This window comes from Vigna angularis, chromosome 8 (assembly GCF_016808095.1).
Source record: "Vigna angularis cultivar LongXiaoDou No.4 chromosome 8, ASM1680809v1, whole genome shotgun sequence".
Classification (NCBI taxonomy): domain Eukaryota; kingdom Viridiplantae; phylum Streptophyta; class Magnoliopsida; order Fabales; family Fabaceae; genus Vigna; species Vigna angularis.
In genome coordinates this window covers 5,144,333-5,168,049 of record NC_068977.1, presented here as the reverse complement: position 1 = coordinate 5,168,049, position 23,717 = coordinate 5,144,333, and the positions used below count along the sequence as shown (strand labels likewise).

At 31.8% G+C, this 23,717-nt stretch overlaps 1 protein-coding gene across 1 annotated transcript; it reads right to left on the bottom strand.

The window, feature by feature from the left end:
- Positions 1–97: 97 nt before the first annotated feature.
- On the bottom strand, positions 98–2,959 carry LOC128193817 (uncharacterized). Its single transcript, XM_052867954.1, has 4 exons — positions 1,954–2,959; positions 1,642–1,840; positions 1,430–1,551; positions 98–1,239 (listed from the first exon to the last, which is right to left on the bottom strand). The coding sequence occupies exons 1-4, from the start codon at positions 2,260–2,262 to the stop codon at positions 1,210–1,212; spliced, it is 660 nt and encodes a 219-aa protein (XP_052723914.1). The 5' UTR covers positions 2,263–2,959; the 3' UTR covers positions 98–1,209.
- Positions 2,960–23,717: the final 20,758 nt, after the last annotated feature.

Below are 23,717 nucleotides of genomic sequence, written 5' to 3'. Positions count from 1 at the left end.
GATAAAAAAAAATACATTACAGTTCAAATGACTAATCAAATGCTAAGTGGATTCGCTTGTCTCTTTAAATCTTTTACTTAAGATTGAAACTGTAAAATAATTCTAGAGGGCTTGATTGATCCCTCTCACAATCTTCTATTTATAAGAATAAATTGATACACAAATACATGATAAATAGGGTAACCCTAGACACAATATAATCATGATAAATAGGGTAATCCTAGACATAATATAATCATGATAAATAGGGTAACCCTTGACACACTATAATGATGATAAAATAGGATAAATATCCTAACACTCCCCCTCAAGCTGGAGCATACAAATTGTATGTACCAAGCTTGGAACAAATAAACTCAATCCGAGGACCCCTTAATGACTTGGTCAATACATCTGCGAGTTGATCGTTTGACCCAATAAACTCAGTACATATTTCTTTGGTCAACAACTTTTCACGAACAAAATGACAATCAATTTCTATATGTTTAGTCCTCTCGTGAAACACTGGATTTGATGCAATGTGGAGAGCAGCTTGATTGTCGCAATACATCTTCATAGTATGGATGTCACAAAATTTAACCTCTTGAAGGAATTGTTTCACCCATATAAGTTCACATGTTAGTGATGCCATTGCCCTATACTCGGCTTCCGCGGTTGATCGAGCTACTACATTCTGTTTCTTACTTTTCCATGAAATAATGTTTCCTCCCAGAAAAACACAATATCCTGTTGTAGACCGTCTATCAATAGGTGAACCTGCCCAATCTGCATCACAATACCCAGAGACATGAATGCTTCCTTTATCTTCATATAACAATCCTTGCCCGGGAGCCTTCTTTACATACCTTAGAATGCGAATGAGAGCATTCCAATGGTCAATACATGGAGCCTGCATGAACTGACTAACCACTCCAACTGCAAAGGATAGATCTGGCCTTGTAATAGTGAGATAAATCAGTTTGCCAACCAGCCTCCTATACCTCTCTGGATCGGAGAATAATTCACCTTCTTCTGTCCTTAATTTCTGGTTTGGGTCCATGGGACTGTCTACCGGTCTACAATCAATCATGCCTGTTTCTTGTAATATATCAAGAGCATACTTCCTTTGGGAGATTACAACTCCATCTTTTGATTGCGCTACTTCAATGCCTAAGAAATATTTGAGACTTCCAAGATCCTTGGTTTGAAAATGTCTACACAAGTACTCTTTTAGTTGAGATATTCCAACAGCATCATTTCCTGTAATGACAATATCATCAACATATACTATTAAGTAAACACATTTCCCGAGAGAAGAATGACAATAAAAAACTGAATGGTCTGCTTCACTGCGTTTTAGCCCAAATTTTTGAACAATGGAGCTAAACTTTCCAAACCAAGCACGTGGGGATTGCTTGAGGCCATATAGAGATCGATGCAATTTGCATACCATACCAGACTCCCCCTGAGCAACAAACCCTGGAGGTTGCTCCATATAAACTTCTTCCTCAAGATCACCATGTAGGAAGGCATTCTTGATATCCAATTGATGAAGTGGCCAGTGACGAATGGCTGCCATGGCAAAGAAGAGACGAATAGTAGTCATCTTGGCTACAGGAGAGAAAGTGTCACAATAATCAAGACCATAAACCTGAGTGTAACCTTTTGCAACAAGCCGAGCTTTGAGCCGATCAATTTCACCATCAGGGCCAACTTTAACTGCATACACCCATCGACAACCAACCGCCTTTTTTCCTGGGGGAAGGGGCACCAGCTCCCAAGTATTACTGTGGTCAAGAGCCTGCATTTCTGCAATCATAGCTTGTCGCCATCCAGGATGATCAAGTGCTTCTTTCACATTCTTGGGTATAACAACAGAGGACACTGAGGATAAAAGAGAAAAATAGGAGGGCGACAATCGATGATAGCTTAGAAAATTATAAATGGGATGAGGGTTCCGAGTGGAACGAGTACCTTTTCTGAGGGCAATAGGCCATGCTGAATCATTTGCACCAGGAGGCGTGGGAGGAGGTGACGAGGGAGAAGAATCTGAAGTAGGAGATTCACCATTGTCTTGGGGAGGTGGACTATCCATTGGGGCCCTGTGTGGGATGATCTCAGTATGTGGAGAAACAGGTGTAAAAGGATTGTGATCATGACTGGGAATGACAGAGACAGTGGAGCTATTTGACTCAACCATTGGAATAGGAAGGACCTGCTGGAGGATAGAAACATCCTGAACAGATGGAGAGAAGTAAGGAGTCTGTTCAAAGAATGTGACATTGGCAGACATGTAATACTTCTTAGTTTCAGGAGAGTAACACCGATATCCTTTTTGAAGTCGAGAATAGCCTAAGAAGACACATTTGAGAGCGCGAGCGGAGAGTTTGTCTAGACCTGGAGACATGTCATGAACAAAACATACACAGCCAAACACTCGGGGAGATGTATGAAAGAGAGGATCATTAGGAAACAAAATGGAGAAAGGGACTTTATTATCAAGAGAGGAGGAGGGCATCCTATTAATAAGATAACATGCAGTTAAGATGGCATCCCCCCAGTGATGGACAGGAATATGGGCACCAAGCAAAAGGGTACGAGCAGTTTCAACCAAGTGTCTATTTTTTCGTTCTGCTATACCATTTTGCTGTGGTGTATGAGGACAAGTAGACTGATGTAAGATACCATGGGAACTCAAGATGGCAGAAAAGGAGGATGAAAAATACTCTTTGGCATTATCACTTCTTAATATTTTGATTACTTGACCAAATTGATTCTTGATTTCATTCAAAAAGGATGTAAAGATAGCTAACAATTCAGAACGATTTTTCATAAGATAAACCCAAGTACATCTTGAATATTCATCAATAAAGGTAACAAAATATCTATAACCAAAGGAGGAGATACGACTAGGTCCCCATATATCAGAATGGATGATGGAAAAACTAGAATTACATATTGATTGAGACCTTTTAGGAAAGGAAGACCTAACATGTTTTCCTAATTGACATGACTCACATTCTAAGGTTTGGAGACCACTAAGTTCAGGACACATCTTTTTTAATTTGGACAAATGAGGATGGCCAAGTCGATCATGTAGCACTTTAGGATTAAGAGCAGCAACACAAGACACCCTTGGACGAGATCCAAAATGGTATAATCCGCCAGCTTCATATCCTTCTCCAATCTGTCTCCCCGAACCACGCTCCTGTATAACAAAAGATTTATGATCAAAGGTTATTGAACAATTTAACATTTTAGTCAACTGGCTTAAGGAAATTAAATTAAAAGGACAATTAGGGACAAAAAGGACTGAGTTGAGATTGAGGGAGGGAGACAAAGAAACATGACCGACTCCTTTGGAAGAAGTTTTAGATCCATTTGCAAGGGTTATGAAATGAGGTTTTTCTCGAAAGGAAATAGATGAGAACAAAGAGGTATTACCAGAAATGTGATCAGAAGCACCTGAGTCAATTACCCATGAATTTTGACATTCCATAGATTGAGAAACGCAGGCTGTTGATGTATTGGGAGATTGAGATGGTTGTGCCAAGCTGTTAGACTTTAACCTTAAATACTCTTGATATTCATCCTCAGAAAACATAGAAGTAGAGGTTTCAGTTTTCAAAGTGGAAGTTTCAGTCTTCGAAATATTGGCGGTTTTGGAAGGGAAACCATGTAAGGAGTAGCAATTCTCTTGAGTATGACCCATCCTTTTACAATATGTGCATTGAGTACGTCCCCGACCTCCTCGTCCTCCTCCTCTAGTGCCACGTCCTCCTCTTCCTCGTGTGGCAACCATGACAGATGGTTCCACTAGTTCATGCGCTTCTTGAGTTTGAGATACCGGGACACGCAGAAGGCGAGTGGTCAATGTTTCCATAGAGGGGACCTCATGACTAGTTAGAAGTTGATCTCTGAGATGATCAAAATCGGGATGTAGGGCACGAAGGATCAACACCATGTAGAATTTGTCTAGTTTCTTTTTTATATCCTCTAATGGATCTACTTCCAAAAACATCCTAAGTTCTTCGACAGCAGATTGGGCTTCAGTCATGAAGGACACCATATCATGGTCTGCCATTTTAAGAGATGCAAGTTTATTCGTAGTGTCATAGAGACGTTGAATATCGTTGGCATAAATGCTTTGGGCTTTCTTCCAAAAGGAGTGACAAGTTTTGAAAGCCCTCAAAGATACAAAAAGTTTGGGTTCCACTGATTGCCATAACAGGGCACACAACTGGAAATCTGCTTGTTTCCACTGATCAGCTTTTTCAGTAGGCACATGGCTTCCATCTCGCTCAAGGTGGTCATAATGCCCTTGGCCAAGGAACCACATTTCAACGGCAGCAGACCATGATAGATAATTTTTTCCATTTAGCTTCTCGGAGGTAATTGATGGACTTCCAGAGAAGGAAAGAGTACTGCCAGACGCCATTTCTGAAGAAGACGAATAGTACTAACGAAGAACAAGAAAACCCTAAGGGTTTAGACGAAGGAAACTTTGACAGTGATGGACGACGGTGGCCGGCAATGGCGGGCGGTGGCCGGCGGTGACGGTGGCCAGACGGTGGCCGGCGACGGCCGACGGTGGCCGACGGTTGACGGTGGCCGGCGGCGGGCAGCGGCGGGCAGCGGCGGGCGACAAAGAACTGTGGCGCCGGACAAATATATATTACGAGACAGAAACCAGAGCGGGATCGACCCGCTCTGATACCAACTTAAGATTGAAACTGTAAAATAATTCTAGAGGGCTTGATTGATCCCTCTCACAATCTTCTATTTATAAGAATAAATTGATACACAAATACATGATAAATAGGGTAACCCTAGACACAATATAATCATGATAAATAGGGTAATCCTAGACATAATATAATCATGATAAATAGGGTAACCCTTGACACACTATAATGATGATAAAATAGGATAAATATCCTAACACTTTTTAAAATCTTCCTGATTAAAATACTTTGCATGGTGAAATAATTCACCAAAATCTTCTAAGTATGTATAAGTTGAGCCATCCAAAGAGAAATTGAGTAAAAATGAATACGAATGTGACTTAAAAAAGCACCGATTTCACATAATTATAGTGTTTGAAAATTTTCTTTAAATAAAAAATAAACCATAGGATCCAGTAAAACTACATCTAAAATGTAGAACCAAACAAGTTACAATAATTAGTACTCAATTCATGTCAAGTTTCTTGAATGGCTATTTTTTAACAAAAGAAATTTTTTTAAATTACAATGTAACACTCCAATAATCTAGAAGTATTCATTTAACTGGCTTAAAAGAAGTATTTATTTAACAAAATTAAATCTTCTTTGTAACTTGGTGAAGTACTGCTAATTTCGTAATTTTAAGTTTCTTTTTAAAGAGTCTCATTTATAATTTCACAATTTTTTTGTAAATTTTAATTAATAATAGATAATGTATTAGTAAAGATGTATTAAAAGTGAACTTGAGGCCTAACTCATCCTCACAAAATCGGCTTATAAGGTGAGATCTGCACCTACTTATATACTTTAATTTGGCCTTATCTCTAGTCGATGTGGGACTTCCAACACCCTCCCTCACGTCGAGGTATATATCTCGAGCGTGAGATTAGACATTAATGGGTGGTCCAATAGCGGCCCGATAATGGGTGGAACAATATGCCCAACAAACAACCAATAATGCTAGGATAGGCTCTAACCATAGCTCTGATACCATGTTAGAAGTGGACTTTATAACAATGCATAACTGAGCATCAATTTTCATCCAGCGGGAAGTGTCATCTATGAGAGCAGTAGTCACATTTTGAGTAAGATGATCTAAGTACCCCTGACTCTTCAACCAAAGTTTGATGTCGGACGCCCAGGTTGCATAATTTGTGTCATCTAACTTGTCAATGGACAAGTGTACATTCACATAATTAGTATATATTGAGGGATCAGAAGATGAGCCACCAATAGAGGTGTTTGTAGACGAGGAAGATGCCATGGAGAGGGAGAAACCCTAAAAATTCAAAGTGCTCCGATTGACGCAACGACCACAGATCCAGAAAGAGGGCGAGGAGGCGATCACGGCGGTGCTGATCGGCGGCGGAAAGCTCCGGCGACGCGCCGGCACGCGCGGCGGCAGCGGCGACTCTTGCGGTGGCGCGTGGAGACGCGTGAGAGCTCCGATCGCAGCGATCTTCGTGCGACGGTGGTCGCCCGGCCGAGACGCTTCCGATGGTGTGGTCGCCAGTCGATTCTGGAGCTTCGCCGATGGCGGCGGTGGCGACGGTAGCGGCGGCGACGACGCGACAACAGTAGCAGTGATGGGTGCCGGAGACCGTGGAGTTGACTGGAACTATTCCTGTGCTCTGATACCATGTTAGAAGTGAACTTGAGGCCTAACTCATCCTCACAAAACCGGCTTGTAAGGTGAGGTCTGCACCCACTTATATACTTTAATTTGGCCTTATCTGTAGTCGATGTGGGACTTCCAACAAGTAGGATAGATTAACCATATATAAGTTAAAAATGTTTTCAAATTTATTATCAAAAAATTTGGGATTGAAATGGTATGTTATTATTTTATATAAGGGTTAAATATGTTTTTCGTCTCTTAAGTATCACATTATATTGGGTTTAGTTTCTATTCGAAACTTTTGTTCCTTTTAGTTCTCTTAGTTTTGAAACTATTGCAATTATTCCTTAAAATTGAACGCCGTTAACTTTTGTTTGATGTGGCAAACGACAAGTCCATGTGTAATGTCATCTTCCTTGTTACTGTGCCACATTTTTTTCTTTTTCTGATAAGTTTCAGACCACACGTTGCTTTTCATCATGTTCACGAGCTTCTTTTGTTGCTTTATATTTTTTCTCATACTCCTCTACCTGATAGTTTCCTTCAGTTGCTTTTACTTGTTTATGTTTTTCTTGCACATTAGATGCCTCTCTTTCCTTCTGACCATGTTTTTGAGCTCTAGTACCTTGCACCAAATTCTTCCATTCCCGCCAGTTTAAAAAATTCAGATTCATCTTTCCATGTTCCAACTTCTGTGCTTCCATCGGATTCTATAGATGATCGAGATTTCATCTTGTTCTTTTCCTGAAACATGCTTACTGTGCTTTTTCCTTCTAAATTTTCCATAGTTTCTGGGGATGTTTACCAATACTTCACTAGGTGTGTTGCTTTCCACTAATATTAATTTATCTATTTCCATCAACAACAATTTTCTCTACGTTTCTTCTCTCAAAGCACTTCCAATTATTCTTTCCCAGCTAACTAGACTAGTATCCAACTAAAACTAAAACAAGCCTGCTTTTACAACATAAATTCAATTCAAGCTCGAAAAATAGCACATAAAAATTAAATTAAAAAATAAATAAAGCAAGAAATATAACCTTGTAAACAGTAATGTTACCAACGCGATCTGACACAGCGACCTCAAACACAGTGACCAAATCCGCAACTCGGTTGAAGTAAATCCTTTCACAGATATTTTGCAAATTCTTTAACACGGGTTCAAACGCCAAAACCTGAAACCCCATGGTAGAGGCGGCGAAGGTGGCCATACCTACGTTGGCACCAACGTTGACGACCAACCCATCCTTGCCCTTGCTCTTGGCCTCATCGAGCAGGTCCTGAATGGTGATGGAGATGTTGGGCTTGCGAAAGGGCTTCCCTTTGAGCATCCTTACGATGTTCTTGTGAGGCTTGTTGGGGAGGGTTCCGAAATCGGAGAGGGAGAAGAGGAAGGGGTAGCACAAGCCCTCGATGGTGTTGGCAAAGACGGGATGAGCCTGAGGAGAGGCAGAGCAGTCGAAGGGGGAGACTGCTTTCAAGGAGAGGAACCAGAATCAGGCTTGGCCTTCGTGGGTTTTTTTGGGCTTGCGATTTTGGGTCTTGCTTTGGATCTGTCGATGAATTGAATCCACCGGCTATGGTGAAATCATGAATCAGAGTAAAAGAACCCTAATCTGATTTAGAGAAGAAAAGATACGTGGCAGACACCTAACATATAAGCTGACATTGCTGACTTCACACGTGGACTCACCATTTGTCACATCAAACAAAAGTTAAAGTGGTTCAATTTTAAAGACTAATTGTATTAGTTTCAAAACTAGGAGGATTAAAAGGAACAAAAGTTTCGAATAGGGACTAAACCCAAAATCGTGTGATACTTAAGGGACGAAAAACATATTTAACCCTTTATATAATTTGATAAATTTTTGTATAAGCACTTTCATTTTCCTAAAAATGAAATCAGCTTTTTCACAACTTAATTTAATTTATGATAAACTAATTTATAGAAGATAATTTATATTTAAGATTGGTAAAGTGAGTTTTGATTCCACTTTGATAGGTCTAGTTGAAGTTTTTAATCTGTTAGTCTATATTAATTTATCCGGTGAATCTATCAAAATATTTTTGTATATGAAAATGCAAATAATATTGCAATTTGAATAACTCACACTTAGTAATTAGGTTTCAATTATTAATTATGATATAGTAATTTAACATGTAATAATACTTCTAAAATTCAATGAATTAAAAATTAATTTTTTTATATGATTAAATGTAGTTTCAAAATAATCAAGACACAAATTTTAAAAATACAAAATTTAAAAGAAAAAGTCATCAAAACCCACTTTATTTTTTTAATGATAGGCTAGTTCTCCTATTTTTTTATAGGACAATTATAGATTGGGTAAAAAACGGACTAGATTTGTTGGTTTAACCACCCTTGTTTATATTACTTTCTTCAAAATCTGCCTATTTTCAATTAATTTTAATTTATAAAAAAATCATTTTTATTTTTTATCATGATGATGTATTTGGATAAATTCATCCAAACCTTAAAATATTTAATAATTTCCCCACTCCCTCCTTCAATAATTTTTTTATACTATAAATCAATGAATAATATGGCTATATATTGAAGTAGTGTGTGTACCATCTAAATTGTCTACCATCCCTTCCATCAAACATGTGTGTGGTCCAAAACACTTTTAGACACAACTTCACCATAATGTTCACATTGGACATTATATTTTGGTAAAAAAACATTGGATTAATTGAAGAGTTTTTAAGGCCTACAAAACAGGTGAAATGACTACAAAAACTTGATCATGATGTTGGACCTAACTCTCTTGAGTTGTGTTGCATCACATTCATAACTAGGTTGAATAATTGTGCTTTTTATCATTAATGTTAAGAAGGTACCAATTAGGGCTATTGTATTAATATAAAGAACAATGTTTTTGAGAAAGAAAACTTATAAATGACTCGAGAAAAGATTTAATGCAAATTCACAATATAACATAACAAAAATTCACAATATAACATAAATTAAGTATAACAGAAATATAATATGGCATAGTTATTGTTTGAAAATGTTTGTAGTTCTTAGTCTATAATAATATAATTAGTTACATAAATATACACATGAATAAAGTGAAGAAGTACTTTTAACTTCTTCAAAATGTATAATTTATCCAAGTGATTTACCAAATATCACAAATTCATATTATTATTATTTATTTTTTTATAATTTTGGATGTTATTAATGAGCCAGATAGTAAAACAATATCTAACAATTCTCATTAATGGATCCATAATCAAAATAAAATAAATATACCTTGATATTGTTTTACAAGTATTATTGTATACATTGGAATTCGGAAAGACTTTAAAATCAAGAGATAATTCTTAACCTCTCAACTTGGCTGATTATCTTTTGGTTCGAGTACTTGATACATTACAATGTAAAAAATTATTTAAATAAAAGATACATTTTTTAGTTTGTTATGTTTAATAATAACATCTATAATGTAGCAAAGAATTTGAATTGAAGAAAAATAAAGAATTACATTAAGAAAATATAACTAAATAAAACTTTAATCTGGGCTCTAGTTCTTATTTAAATATATGTGGAGATAGAGTAAATAAAGATAAAAATGTCACATAATTTAAAGAGCATCTAAAAATAAGACAAAAGTGTTAAATTTTTTAATAAAGAATGGTTTTTTTAAAGAGAAAACAAGAACTAGTGATGTAAACAAGTTATGTAATCCTTGGAAGGATGGTTGGATCTTTATCAAGGTATTGAGAAACCAATAATCCATGGAAATGGATAGAAGGGTTGCAGACACTAATGAGTTACAAAGTAAAAATAAGAACAAATTGCAAAATAAAAGAGAAAATAGATTAAGGAAATAAATGAGTAAGAATATACCACCTTTAAAAAGGTCTCAAAGGATTAGTGTAAAGGTGATAATCAAGATAAGACTGTAACACTTTCAAGATGCTCACAAATTAAGTGAAAATTTCATCCATTTATGTGTATTTGAGAAGAGAAATTTGACTCTCTTTTATAGGCATTAGGTTTAGCCAAAATGAAGACAAAAATGAGTTTCAAGGTTAAAATAAGAATGAGAATATTAAATGTGAACACAAGTAATGATGACATCTAATATAAACACAAATCTAATTAACTTAATTAATGATTATATTTATGTATTTTTAATTTAAAATTAAGTAAAAATTAATTCTTTAATCTTGATTATCACATGGATGACACTTAAAAAAATGGAGAGACACATAAAACAAGAACACGAGTGTCTTTAAAACAAGAACACGAGTGTCTTTAATGAAAAAGTTAAAGAAGTACTTGTAATGTTCACGTGCAGTTGAAAGCGACTTGTTCAATTCTATCCAATATAAATGAATAATGAAGTATATTTAAGAAGATATACATTGATTCCTATTGTGTATCATGATTCCTATGTCATTCTTTGAAGAAGTGTGATCCCTCGGGGTTCTTAATGAACCTCTTCATAATCTTATCAAAGACACGATGATAAAGAACTCTAAAGAGAAGATATTGACTTTTATAGTATTCCTTATATTATGATAATATACGATGAGAACAATCTGCACTTGTATAATATACGTGATACTGGTCAGGAAACCGTTGGATCCTCTGTCGAGTCTGAGTTTCGAACTTTAAGTTTGACAAAAACTCAGAATGCTCGCGAGATTATGGATGTTCTTGAAGAAATTATGAATGTCTTAGATCCTAGTAACAAAGACGGGATTACAAGAAAAGAGTGGTACACATTTTCAACTCAACTTTCGATGAATCACTGCTATGCCAAGGACCGACCTTGGATGATGATCTGCAACACGAATACTGAAGATACTAACAAAACAACCAAAGACACATGTTTTTTGGATTTCATCCAACAAACCAAAGTCAAGAAACTTTAAAAAATGAGAAGTGAATACTTAGGTAACAAAAGATAAGAAAATCAATCAACCCTAAATTTCAATAAGCTTGGATGAAAAGTTATTCGAAAATTATTTCAAAAGCTTTAAGACTAATACATAAACTCGAGTGAAAAGTCATTCAAGAACTATTGTAGAGACATTAAGAATAAGAGGCATTAAGAATCATTATTTGGTTTTAAACATTTTGAACAAGAAAGGGTGAAACCTTTTATTAAATTTCAACTAACAACCTGAGATTTTGGCATAGTTGGTCTTTAATTTTTAAATTACTTTAAGAATATAGTTTCCTTAATTTAATATAGTTTGCAAATATGATTGATGCTCTGTTTTTTATGTGCAGATTACTTAAATGAGATAATTAGAATGTATTTTCTTAATTCAGGTTCCAACTATGAAAAAGAATGTATGCACTCCAGATGCTTTGCATGTCTTTTTGATTTAGTGAAAGTTCAAGATAAAAGGATGAAACTTTTTCACTGTGATGTTAAATATTCAGGATTTGTTGTGTATTTGCAATTTGCAATTTTTATTGTCGCTAAATTTAGGATACACCTATAACATACCGTGGAAGGTTAGAGATAATGAGTTGTAAAATACTCTTTACAAACAAATTGAGAAAATTCGGATTTCTAGCTAATGCTCTAACTTTAAGTTAAACCCATAGACGTATGAAAAAGAATGGGATAGAATCTTAATTCTAAATTTTAGTTATTTATAATAAAATTTAAATTAATATCAACCTTAAAAATACATTGTTTATGATAACAATTAATATTATATTCTAATAAATATTATATTAATATAATTTATTAAATATAATTTATTAAATTTATTATTGTTGGGGATTAGTCCTCACGTGAGGAGGAGGAGGGTTATTTTGAGCCATAAACAATAGTCGATTGGCCTCTTCCATCTCCCTCAAGGCATCTTCAAAACGGTCCTCTTGCAAAAACTGAAGAGCACGGCGTAGATGATTTTCTCCCATATTCGCATAATTCATCCTTGCTTCACCCGTAGTCCTTGCGCCCTCATCTTCCATATCTTAATTACTCTATTTTAAATAAGTGTTTTTTGTTTTCAATTCTGATTTTGCATTTCAACTTAAAAGTAAAATTATCATATTATTTGTATGATTGAGAAAGTGTCATTCAATTCTAATTTTAAATTTGAACATAACATGATCATATTATTAACATGAATGGCAAGGTATAAGTAATTAAAAATTTAAAATATTCATATTCTAAAGAAATATTATTATTAAAGTTATTTATTTTATTATTAATTATTAATCATGAATATAATTTGATAAACATAATTATGGATATTATTTTATAGATATAATTATAAACATTATGAAAATTTTTAAAGCGATATATATATATATATATATATATATATATATATATATATATATATATATATATATATATATATATATATATATATATATATATAAAGAGGTATAAGTATAGTAATTTAAGTGGTCAAATGTGTAAATAAGTTAATAGAAAAAGTAAAAAAGTGATTTCATATATGTTGAGTTTTTTTGGTATCAACAAATTTGAAATTTTATTGAATAAAATGAAAAGAAACTAATTTAGTTTGTGTACTGAGAATGGTTAAAAAATCCAATACGAACAAAAATGGAATTATGAAAATTTTAAATAGATATTTTTTTATTGGATAAAATCAAATTTCATGTTTCTGATTTTATCTTTTAAATCTGTAAAATTATCACCTACCTTATTTATGAAAACTTTTGATTGTGTTAACACTTACTTCAACATACTACCTTCAAATAGTAATTGGGCTTATGAAGAGGTACTTTATAACCTTAATTGCTAGGCCTTTTCTTATCATACTACTTTTAATTGCTATTTATACACGCCCTTTTCACTTTTATTCATTTATTTATTTATCAACATATATTACAAAAGCTGAAAATATTTATATTAATAAATATTTTTTATCGACATATGTTAATTAATTGTTAATATATAAAAATTCAACACACATAATTAATCACTCATTCCCTCCCACCTTCAACTTTCCGATTTTATAATTTAAATCTATTACTTAAAAGTGAATTATCTATAATAAAATATACATATAAATGTGAAGAAAAAAAAGTGTGGATATAAATCTTTTACCAACTTTTGTAGTTGAGGAATGAGAAGTATATGGCTGAAGTGGGAAACAGAGTCACTTTCCTCAACTTATCTCTACTTAACACAATAATAAATAAATAATAAATAGGATTATGAATACTTAATACTATGATAATGACACATTAAACATAACTTAAAAAGTGGGTCCAATTTGATTCTGCAATGTGCCAAACTAAGGGTAATATAATGTTATAAGAACTTAAAATAAATATAAGGAGAAATACCAAAGAAGTCAAAACTTATAAATTAAATGGTTCATACTGAATCTTCTGGTCAAAATATCTCTAAAACAATACTGTTATAAACCCTTTTAGACGTCAAAGATGAAAAATAAAATAAAATTATTTTGAGTGTTTCTCTTTTGATTGTGAATGACCTATTGAATCTTGACCTTTGACTTCATCAATCTTAGACTCTCGACTACTAATAGTACGTAGTTACAGAACGAAAATACTTTCTTTTCGACAAAAAGTACAATTTTTTTTAATAAAATAAAAATTAAACAATTATTTAATTATAATTATTATTATTATTATTAACTTTGACATTTTAATTATGTTGGTATTTAATTATACTAACATTCTAAAGCTCATTAATTATTTTGTCATTATATGAAAATTTATTAAAAATAAAATAAAATAATATAAAATAGGATAAACTATACCAAACCTATGATTTGAGAAAACTTCATCAATTGAATCTTTACTTTTAAAATGTCATATTTAAATGTTATTGTTTTAGGCGCTATAAAAAATAAAATGATTGAGGAAAATTTAACATGATTTTAATTAAGTGTTGATAACAACAAAAATATAAAAATGATCATAGATTTATAAAACAAAAGTCTTTATTGAACAAACTAATGAGATATACGTGTTTTATCGATTAAAAGTTATAATATTATGATCTTTTTTTATCTTATAAATAATGTTTATTCAAACGATACACGTGTAGTTTTAAGTTAACACAGTACTTTATAAATATTTGTTTTCTTATTATATGTAAAAGAGAATATTTATTCCCTATGTTTGAACATGGATATTTGAAAAAATATTTACCACATCAACGATCTTTTAGAGAATGAAGCGTAATTGATGCACCTTTTATGTCCAAATTACTCAAACACAAGAAATGTTCAAATGAGTTTGAAACACTTCAATGACAAAAAAGGATTTGTAAAGACTTTTTTTATATATGTAAAGTTTAAAAGACTAACAAAATATTTTTTGTGCCCTAATAATTTTTGTAATTATTATGTTTGTTTAGCAAAACTAAAAGCAAGAGCTTAAATTTTGAAGACATTACCCCTTTCTAACGAGCAACACATGACCTTTTGATCACACCTTATATCATCTTGTTTTAGCAGTGAGTATGTATTAAGTAATATTTGGATTTTTAGTCAAAAGTGACTAAAGATTAAATAATACTTAATGGATTAACCACAAATAATTACGTTTCAAACTAATACTCATACAAGTTGGTTAGGAATGGTTGAGTAGAAATAATGTTTATGTTGTATCTTTACAATATTAGTCTACTTAGTAAAATACAATCAATTGATTCAAAAATAGACGTAATCTTCGTTATAAACAAACAAATATAAGAATATATTGAATATTTTTTTTCCTTCTTTATATTGTTACATTGCATATTATTGTATTTGCACTGATTTATGCAGAAATTTTCATACTTAATTTTTTAAAATCTTTATCAATTTGTTTAAGTAATATAAAATCATCATACATCAAACAATATTTGTGAAAATTGACAAGAAAAAAATTAAAACACAATTTGACTTTTTTTTCCTTATGTTTTACCTAAATTTTAATATAATTGGTATCATATGATCGTTCAGGCAGTCTAAGAATGGTTCACACAGTTAGGAACATCCATTAAACCATCCAGAGATCAAGTGGTGTTGGACCCTATGAACCGAGCGGTCATCCTTATAAAATAATTAAACTTAATGGTGATTATCTTATGTCAAAATATGATCATTACCAACCATGATTAGGCTACTGTTAATTTGAACTCCTTCCAAAAATATATAAATGTAGTTTGAGGTAATGAAATAGGTGATTTAATTTAGGGTTAAATATGTTTTTAGTTCCTAAACTATCAAACAAATTTGTTTTTAGTCCCTCTTTCAAACTAAACTACATTTTGGTCATTCTCCTTAAGGAAACCATAATTTTTCGTCCTCCAAAACTAACGACGTTAAAAATAAGTTGAGGTGGCTAACGGTGGTGTGCCACATCCTTTTTTTTAAACTAGTCAATCTTTCCCAGCTCTTATCCCTCCCTCTCCTCCGACTCTACCACTACCACCTCCGACGCCACCTCGAACACCTCCACCGTCATCGCGAGCCACCCCTTCCTTCCCACGGCCGTCCCTTGGAGCCAGATCTTGAAGTCCTTCACCTCCACCACCATGAAACTCAACCCCTTGGCCGCCGCGACGATCTTGGCCATAATCAACACCAACTTCTCTATTGTTTAAGCTTCCCTTAGGTTCTTGAGTGACAATTCACATGATAACTCCCATTATTCTGTCAAGAAGAATTTTTGGGGTCAATTTTTTTAATTTCAAACTGATTGGAGATTATCCTTTTCTTGCCTATAAATACACAAAATATGGTCACGTTTAGTAGTGTTTATCAATTGATATAACATAAATACATATTAATAATATCCCTTGCCTTTCCCTTTTATTCAAGACTATTTTGAAAACAGAAAAATAATCTGACTCACAGAAATAATGTATAATTGACCATAGGAAAATAGAGATGAAGTGATAATTTTAGAACTCACTAGGGGGTATTTGGCTTGAGCTCCTAGTGGAACGCGAACTGATTGAGTTATGCACGAATACACCATTGATAAGTGTGATATTTACCTTATATTCACACTTAATTTAATCTCTTTTTCATGTGTTTGTGTATTAAGTCTCATGGAAAGATGTAAAAATTGTGTTTTATTGTTCATAGATTAGTTTAATTGTCTTTGTCTGTTTATTTTACAGATAAATAAGGATTTGAGAAGATAAAAAATGTCCCTAAAAATTCACTATGCACTAACATTGTTCATGCGTTGACTTTACTGTTCACATATTGACTTTTTCGCTTAAGCGAGTTTACTTTCGCTTGAGCGAGACTTATTACAAAGTTTATTTGAAAGCTCAAAAACGCGAACAGAAGGGAGTTTTGGAAGGGGAGACGCACCCAGAACTCAAGGACGGAGGTGTGGAGGCACAATTTCACTGTAGGAGCTCATGGAGGCCGCTTGGAGCTTGCGGGAACATCTCTTTTCTCCTCCTTGGGTCTCCTTCTTCTTCCATCCACCATGTTTGTAAGACCTAGGGTTCTCCATGGAAGTGGAGAACCAAATTCATCTTGTTAGGGATTGTTGTAGCCTATGAATTCTTGTGTAATGGATGATTGATTCGTTTTTGTATATGTTTTTTCTATCAATTGTTAGTATTCTTGTTTCCAATCTTAAAGCTTGCATGTAATAGGAATGTTCATGACTTGATTTTGGAGTTTCATGGATTATGGGGACGTAAGATGGAACCTAGAACTGAAACAAGAGTCCTTGTGGTCATTGATTCTAGGGATGTAAGATGATTCACATGTTGTCTTAAGATTGTAGCTCATTAATGTGGGTTTGCTTGTTAGATTTTCCAAGCGATTAGAGTTTAATAGGGAAAACCTAGGCTATTTCACCTAAGGGATTCGGGTTAGAGTGTTCTTGTGGATTGACTTTAGTAAATTGATGTAGAGGAGATGAAATAGGGTAAGCACAAGAGTGAAATAGGTGAAAACTAACTTTAACAATGTCATTTCATATCATTTCTAGTCTATGCCATATCTATGTGCCTTCAATACCAAAGTCCAACCATGTATATTTGTAATTTTATCCTATTCCACATGTTTGTAAATTAATGTTGTTCTATTGAGTCTAGATGAGTTGTTAATCACACAATTCTTTAGTATTACGAGTCTCTTGGAAAAACGATACCTGGTCTTACCTTGGTTTTATTACTTGAAACGATTCGGTGCACTTGCCGAAATCACCCAACAACCATGGATGAAGAGGAGCTTAAGAGATGCCAAGGTGTTAAGGTACCATTTTAAGTGCCCATTTTACTTCAAACTTTTTTATTTGTTTTCCTTGTTGTTTTGATGATGGTAAGAGTAAATGTATTGACTTTCAGTTTTTTATATTAATTCATTATCAGGACTACTATGCACTTTATAAGGTTTTCAAGAAAAGTGGACCTGGTCCTAAAAATGGTGAACAATATGGTACACCATTTAATGAACAAGAGTGGACAGCGGATGATTACATTGTGGATTTTAATAATAACATAATTGATCAGGAGGATCCAAATGTTGTCCCTGAGAATGGGAGTGCACTACATCCTTTGCTTGATGATGAAATCAATGACATCATTAGAGAAATTTTGGATGATGAGCTTGTCCTTGATCAGCAGCATGTGAATGGTTATCTTGACTTTCCTCAGGTCTGTGATCTTCTCATTTTTTTTCTTATTTGAGTTAGATCCACCTTCATTTCCTTTTTGTTTATGATGTGGGTAGGGTGAAGGGGTAGGAAACCTTTAGGAGCATATACTATATATGTAATTATTTATACTTTTCCAAGTTCTGATCTTTTTGTCTATAAACTGATTTCCCTTACCTAAGGGGATAAAGATTATTGTTGACGTTGTTGGTGATAAACTGGCTTCTGATATGACTGCAAAAATTTGTGAAAAGCTGCTATATGTTGTGGCTTTGGATTTGTGAATGCTGAAAAATAATACATTTTGAATATCTCTACTAAAATAAAGAAACTAGAAAGTAGTCTCATTTATTTGTTGATTATAATGTTGGTCTTCCTTTCAACTTTTATCAGATTTTTCCTAGCTACTGATGATTTGTTGCCTTTTTAATTTCTACTGATGAAGTGATGATAATCTTAGAGAGTTGGTGTAAATCTGGAAAGAATTTTCTTCAAACAGTAACCAACCTTGGTTGATCTCATCAATAACTCTAGATGGACAGGGGCTGAGTTTTACGGTGGCGAAGGTGAAGGACTTCAAGATCCGGCTCCAAGGGACGACTGTGGAAAGGAAGGGGCGGCTCGCGATCACGGCGGAGGTGTTCGAGGTGGCGCTGGAGGTGGCTGTGGTAGAGTCGGAGGGAGAGGGAGGGAGAGGAGTTGGGAAAGATTGACCAGTGTAAAAAAAAATGATGTGGTACCCCTCTGATAGTCACCTCAGCTTATTTTTAACGCCGTTGGTTTTGGAGGACAAAAAAGTATGGTTTCCTTAAGGAAAATGACCAAAATATAGCTTAGTTTGAAAGAGAGACTAAAAACAAATTCGTTTAATAGTTTAGGAATTACAAACATATTTAACCCTTGAATTGATTATGTATTTATTACTGAATTTGTCGAATCTTTGTTGACTTTAACATTTTACCTTGAATGAATGGAATGAAGAATCAAACTATGGTGAAGACAAGTATTCGACACATAAAATTTTGGAAATTTATAACCTTTAATTTCATAACCAAAATATAATTAATAAAAAATAACAACTAATTGTTTATTTCTCCATACAACCCTTAAGTCACTTTAAAAAGATGAAAATATAATAGAAATGAAACAACCTAAAAGATAATTGCCAATATTGGATTACGATTTACGGTAAGAATTCGAAATTGAATTATTTATCAAAAACAATTAAAAAAATAACTTAATTGTATATTTTTATTAAATATTTTTAAATTTAGCGTACTTTACTGTCACATTTAATATGTCATAAAATGCTAACTTGAAAACGATATTATTTTACTACAATTATTTTGAAAAACTATGTTTTTGTATTTAACGTGATGGTAAAATATGTAAAAATAAATCGTAATATACGGGAAACAAAATCTAAAAGGAAAACACACAAAATAATAATAGTCAAATGGTAATATATATATATATATATATATATATATATATATATATATATATACATATATATATATATATATATATATATATATAATTAAAAATAATTAATCTTGATAAAACTATCACATAAAAAATAATTAATCAAATTTTCTAAATCTTGGTGGTTGAGTGACCTTAAACCTAACATTTGCCCAATATTTCTTCTAAGAAAGGCACGAAAAAAAGTGGAAAGCATGTGGGTTTGTTGACTAATAATACGATTAAGGAGTAACAATGATTTGATGAATGAACACGCAATCGTTTTCTTTCTTTGTGTTTATGGCTTTTCTCACTTTTTTATGTATTCATGTGTGAAACACTCACCAAGTTTCTATTCCATAATTACCCATCTATATATTAATTCTTATGTTAATAATTGAAAGGAATAACCATTAATTAAAATTAGAGTATCTTAAAAAAATATAATTAAATCAAATTAAAATAGTTCACAATTTTAATTTAACTTTTAATAAATTTTTATACTTTATTAAGTACTTAATAAATTTATATTTTTTAATTGAGTATGTTATTGTTAGGTGATTAACGTAAATGTTATCTTGTTATATTAGATTAAGTTGTCGTTATATGTTATTTTATGATTTAAAATTTTTATAATTTTTATAATTATAAAATTTTAATCCAAAATTGTATAAATTATAGTCTCCTCATTCCTATTTATAATATTTTTAAAAATAACTTATTGTCCATTTCTATAAGACTAGTTTGTAGTTGATGTATTAATTATTTTTTAAAATACCCTTAATTAATGAACATGTTTTCATTAAAAAAAAGTTAATATAGGAAATATTTTAAGTGAATGACACAAAACTTCTCTCTTCTAAACTCATTTGAGAGAAAAAGTAATCACCAAAATCAAAGTTACAGTTGACTACTTTACTTTTAGCTATAAGTATAATTTTAGAACACAATATAAATCACTTCCAGATCCTCGTAAATGATAGTAGTTTGAGTTTTTCATCCAAATAAAAAAATATTTAATTATTCTATTATTTTAATTTCCACTTTTCAAACAATTTTCAATGCATAATAAAAATAATATCACTGGAAAAAAAGGTTATATTATCTTAAAAATTTAGATATAAGATAAAAAAACAAGCAAATTTTCATAATAAAATAACTATAATGTAAGAATAAAAGTATTATTGACTAATTTATTATTATTGTATCTAGTTGACCCGAAATACTCCTAAATATTCGGATCCCGATATATTGAGAAGAAATTCCAAAATGTTCGAAGTTAGTGATATTAATGATAACGGTGTTACCTAACAACATTGAATGTATGTTGTGATAATAAGTAAAAATATTTATAGATTGCAAACTTAATCTATTCATCTAAAGATTTAAGAAGCAAAGTATTTACTCAATTCTCTTATTTATTATTATATTCGTATATTATATTATACGTTAAACTTTTACTTAGTTGCGCGTCACTTTTTTTTTTTTTGTAAATTACTATTTTTCCTTAGAATTCGATTTTTTCACCAATAAGCAACATTTTAAATATTGAGAGTCTTATATTATACTTTGAAGCTACTTTGTCAAAATCCAATAAAAATAGTTGTCAAACATTTTTCTTAAAATAAGTATATTAGTTCAAATGGTGTTAGTATATGATAAGATAATCTATGAACATTTTTTTTTATCAAAACTAAAAGCTCTCTTCTATAAATATTTTCTCTTTTCTAAAATATAAATGTTTTTAACATATTGTAAGTTTTTTTTTCAATCATGTATATATATATATATATATATATATATATATATATATATATATATATATATATATATGATTTTTCTTTTTAGTGTCCATATTTATTTTCCAATTTTATCCTTTAAATAGTTTTTTTAATAAAATAATTAGTTTACCAATTTTATTCTTTAAGTGTTTATCTTTTATAATTAACCGTTTTTTTACTTGACCGTTTTCTAAACTTAAATCATTTTTTTAATTGAAAAATTACCTATAAAATAAAAACATTACTTATAATAAAATTGTAAAATTTATTTATATATAATTTTATAATAATAATAAGAATATTAATAATAATTTTATTATTTTTACTATCACAACAAAGTAAACAAATATGCTCATAGCACATATATTTTCACTATTATAATTTAAAGTAACTAATACAATAAGACTCACATTAAAAAAATACAATCAGTGATTAATTTCAACACGACTTAAAAGTAATATCTAATAAAATAGTTAATCGGAAACGGATAAAAAAAATTATTACCTATTCTAAAAGGGTCTTATTTTCGAATGACATCTTTTCCTTTTAAGATTCAAATTTAAACCTAACTTAATTTAAAAACCATTTCAGCAAGATTGGTGATTGTTAAATAAATAATTATTTTCGAAATAAAGAATATATATTCAATACTTAAAGTTTACTTACACCTTTGTTTTATTACCTTATTTACAGAAGGTGACGTAATGGAAATTATGTTTAGGCTATTTTGTTAGTGTATCTATTAATTTGTCTTCATATCATTAATTTTGATTACATACTTTTTACATATTATTGTATTTAATCAATGATTTACATTTCAAAAAAATAAATAAAAATTCAAGTTAACATATTAAATCAATTTATAATATATTTTTCCTTCTTTTTAATATTTTTATTTATTGTTTATTTGTTATTATATGAAAATGATCTATTAATTTAAATATCTCAAAGATTCAATAATGTATAACTTTAATTTATTAGATAACTTAAAAATTTATTTATGTTCTCAGTGTGCTTCTTAATCGGTTTTTCTTTTGAAAATATCACAGATATGCCTATTTCCATAAGGAAGATTTGACACATTTCACATATAATAAGAATAAGAACGAAGAAGTATAAAAAATTTTACTTCAAAAATTGGATGAGTACACATACTCATCCCACCTCATATCCTAACTCTATTAGAATTTGAAAACGAGATTAATGTATTATTGTTGGATGTTTAAATTTTAATCATATTGGCACAAGACAATTTGTAAGTCATTAAAAAAAAACAAATTGAGTTGTAAAAGATTGGTAAAAGTGAGAATTTAACAAGTTCTTTGAAAAACAAGTTCATGCAATTTTTTTTGTTGGGTTTACATTTATATTTTATTTCACTTTCTCATTTCTATCTAATGTGAGACTTGGACTCATACTTGGATTCTAAAAAATGCTCCTCTTTAAAGGTGAGTTCCTTCCACATTGGTGCACTTCTCCTCTAGCATTCGAGTATCCCTTTTCGTACCATTGTTTATCTTAACGGGACACACTTACCTCACTTGTTGGGTTTATAGAGGAGAGATTCATTAGGGAGACACAACACCAATGAGATTTGAGTTCAACCACATAAGGGATTAACACTATTCTCTATTCAAAACCTTAAGGCAATTGGTTAATAGGTCTTTACCTTTATATAATATTCTACTTTCTCATTTCTATCTAATGTGTGACTTAGAATCACACTTGGAATTCTAATAATCCCCCTTCAAGGATGAGTCTCTTCCACATTGATACACTCTAACTCTAACAGAAGCATTCAAGTACCTCTTTTCGTTCTATCGGTCATAGATATGAAGAAGATCATTGTTGTTATGTGAAAAACTATGTTGACAACTATATCATCCTTGCTTTATATGTTGATGACATGTTGATAGCACAAGCTAATATGGAAGAAATTAACAAGTTGAAGAAACAATTGTCAAAAAATTTTGAAATGAGGGTTTTGCCCAAAGCACACAATATCTTACCATTATGAAGACTTATGTGTGCTGACCCTCCCTACAATTGATATCAGATCTGATGATTAGTCTTGGTGACCGACTCATACGAGTACGACCCTCCATAGTAAGGTGAAACCTTGACAGGCTGCCGATGACAGACAACCAAATGAATCATGAGAGGTGGAGAGTAAGATATCCTCAGTAGTGTGACCATGAGTCATGAAAGAGAGCAATAGACGCTCAGTGAAAACCATGGTGTACTCGTGTATAAAAAAAGACTTTCTTTGTAGGGTAGATATAGAACTATAATCTTTTATTTGAGGGAAAGATTGTTAGGATAGAAGTAGTTTTGAATTATTAAATATTGATTTCTTTCATGTTAACACATATAATGTATAGTTATATATTTAACTAAATTTCTATTTCTAAATTTGATATTAAAAAAATATTCTTATATACTAAACAAAAATATATGCTTCTATATTCTAAAATAAATTAATCTTTTTTACCCACTAAAGAAACGTAAAGGGTAACACAAGCCAAAATTGGTCG

Bases quoted from the DNA above. Each gene is read 5' to 3' on its own strand.
- LOC128193817 (XM_052867954.1), bottom strand. From the start codon at position 2,262: ATGTCACATTCTTTGAACAGACTCCTTACTTCTCTCCATCTGTTCAGG. The intron at 1,841-1,953 runs GTACTCGTTCCA...GTTATACCCAAG, and splicing joins GCCTATTGCCCTCAGAAAAG to AATGTGAAAGAAGCACTTGA. The intron at 1,552-1,641 runs GTTACACTCAGG...TTGCCATGGCAG, and splicing joins AGCTCGGCTTGTTGCAAAAG to CCATTCGTCACTGGCCACTT.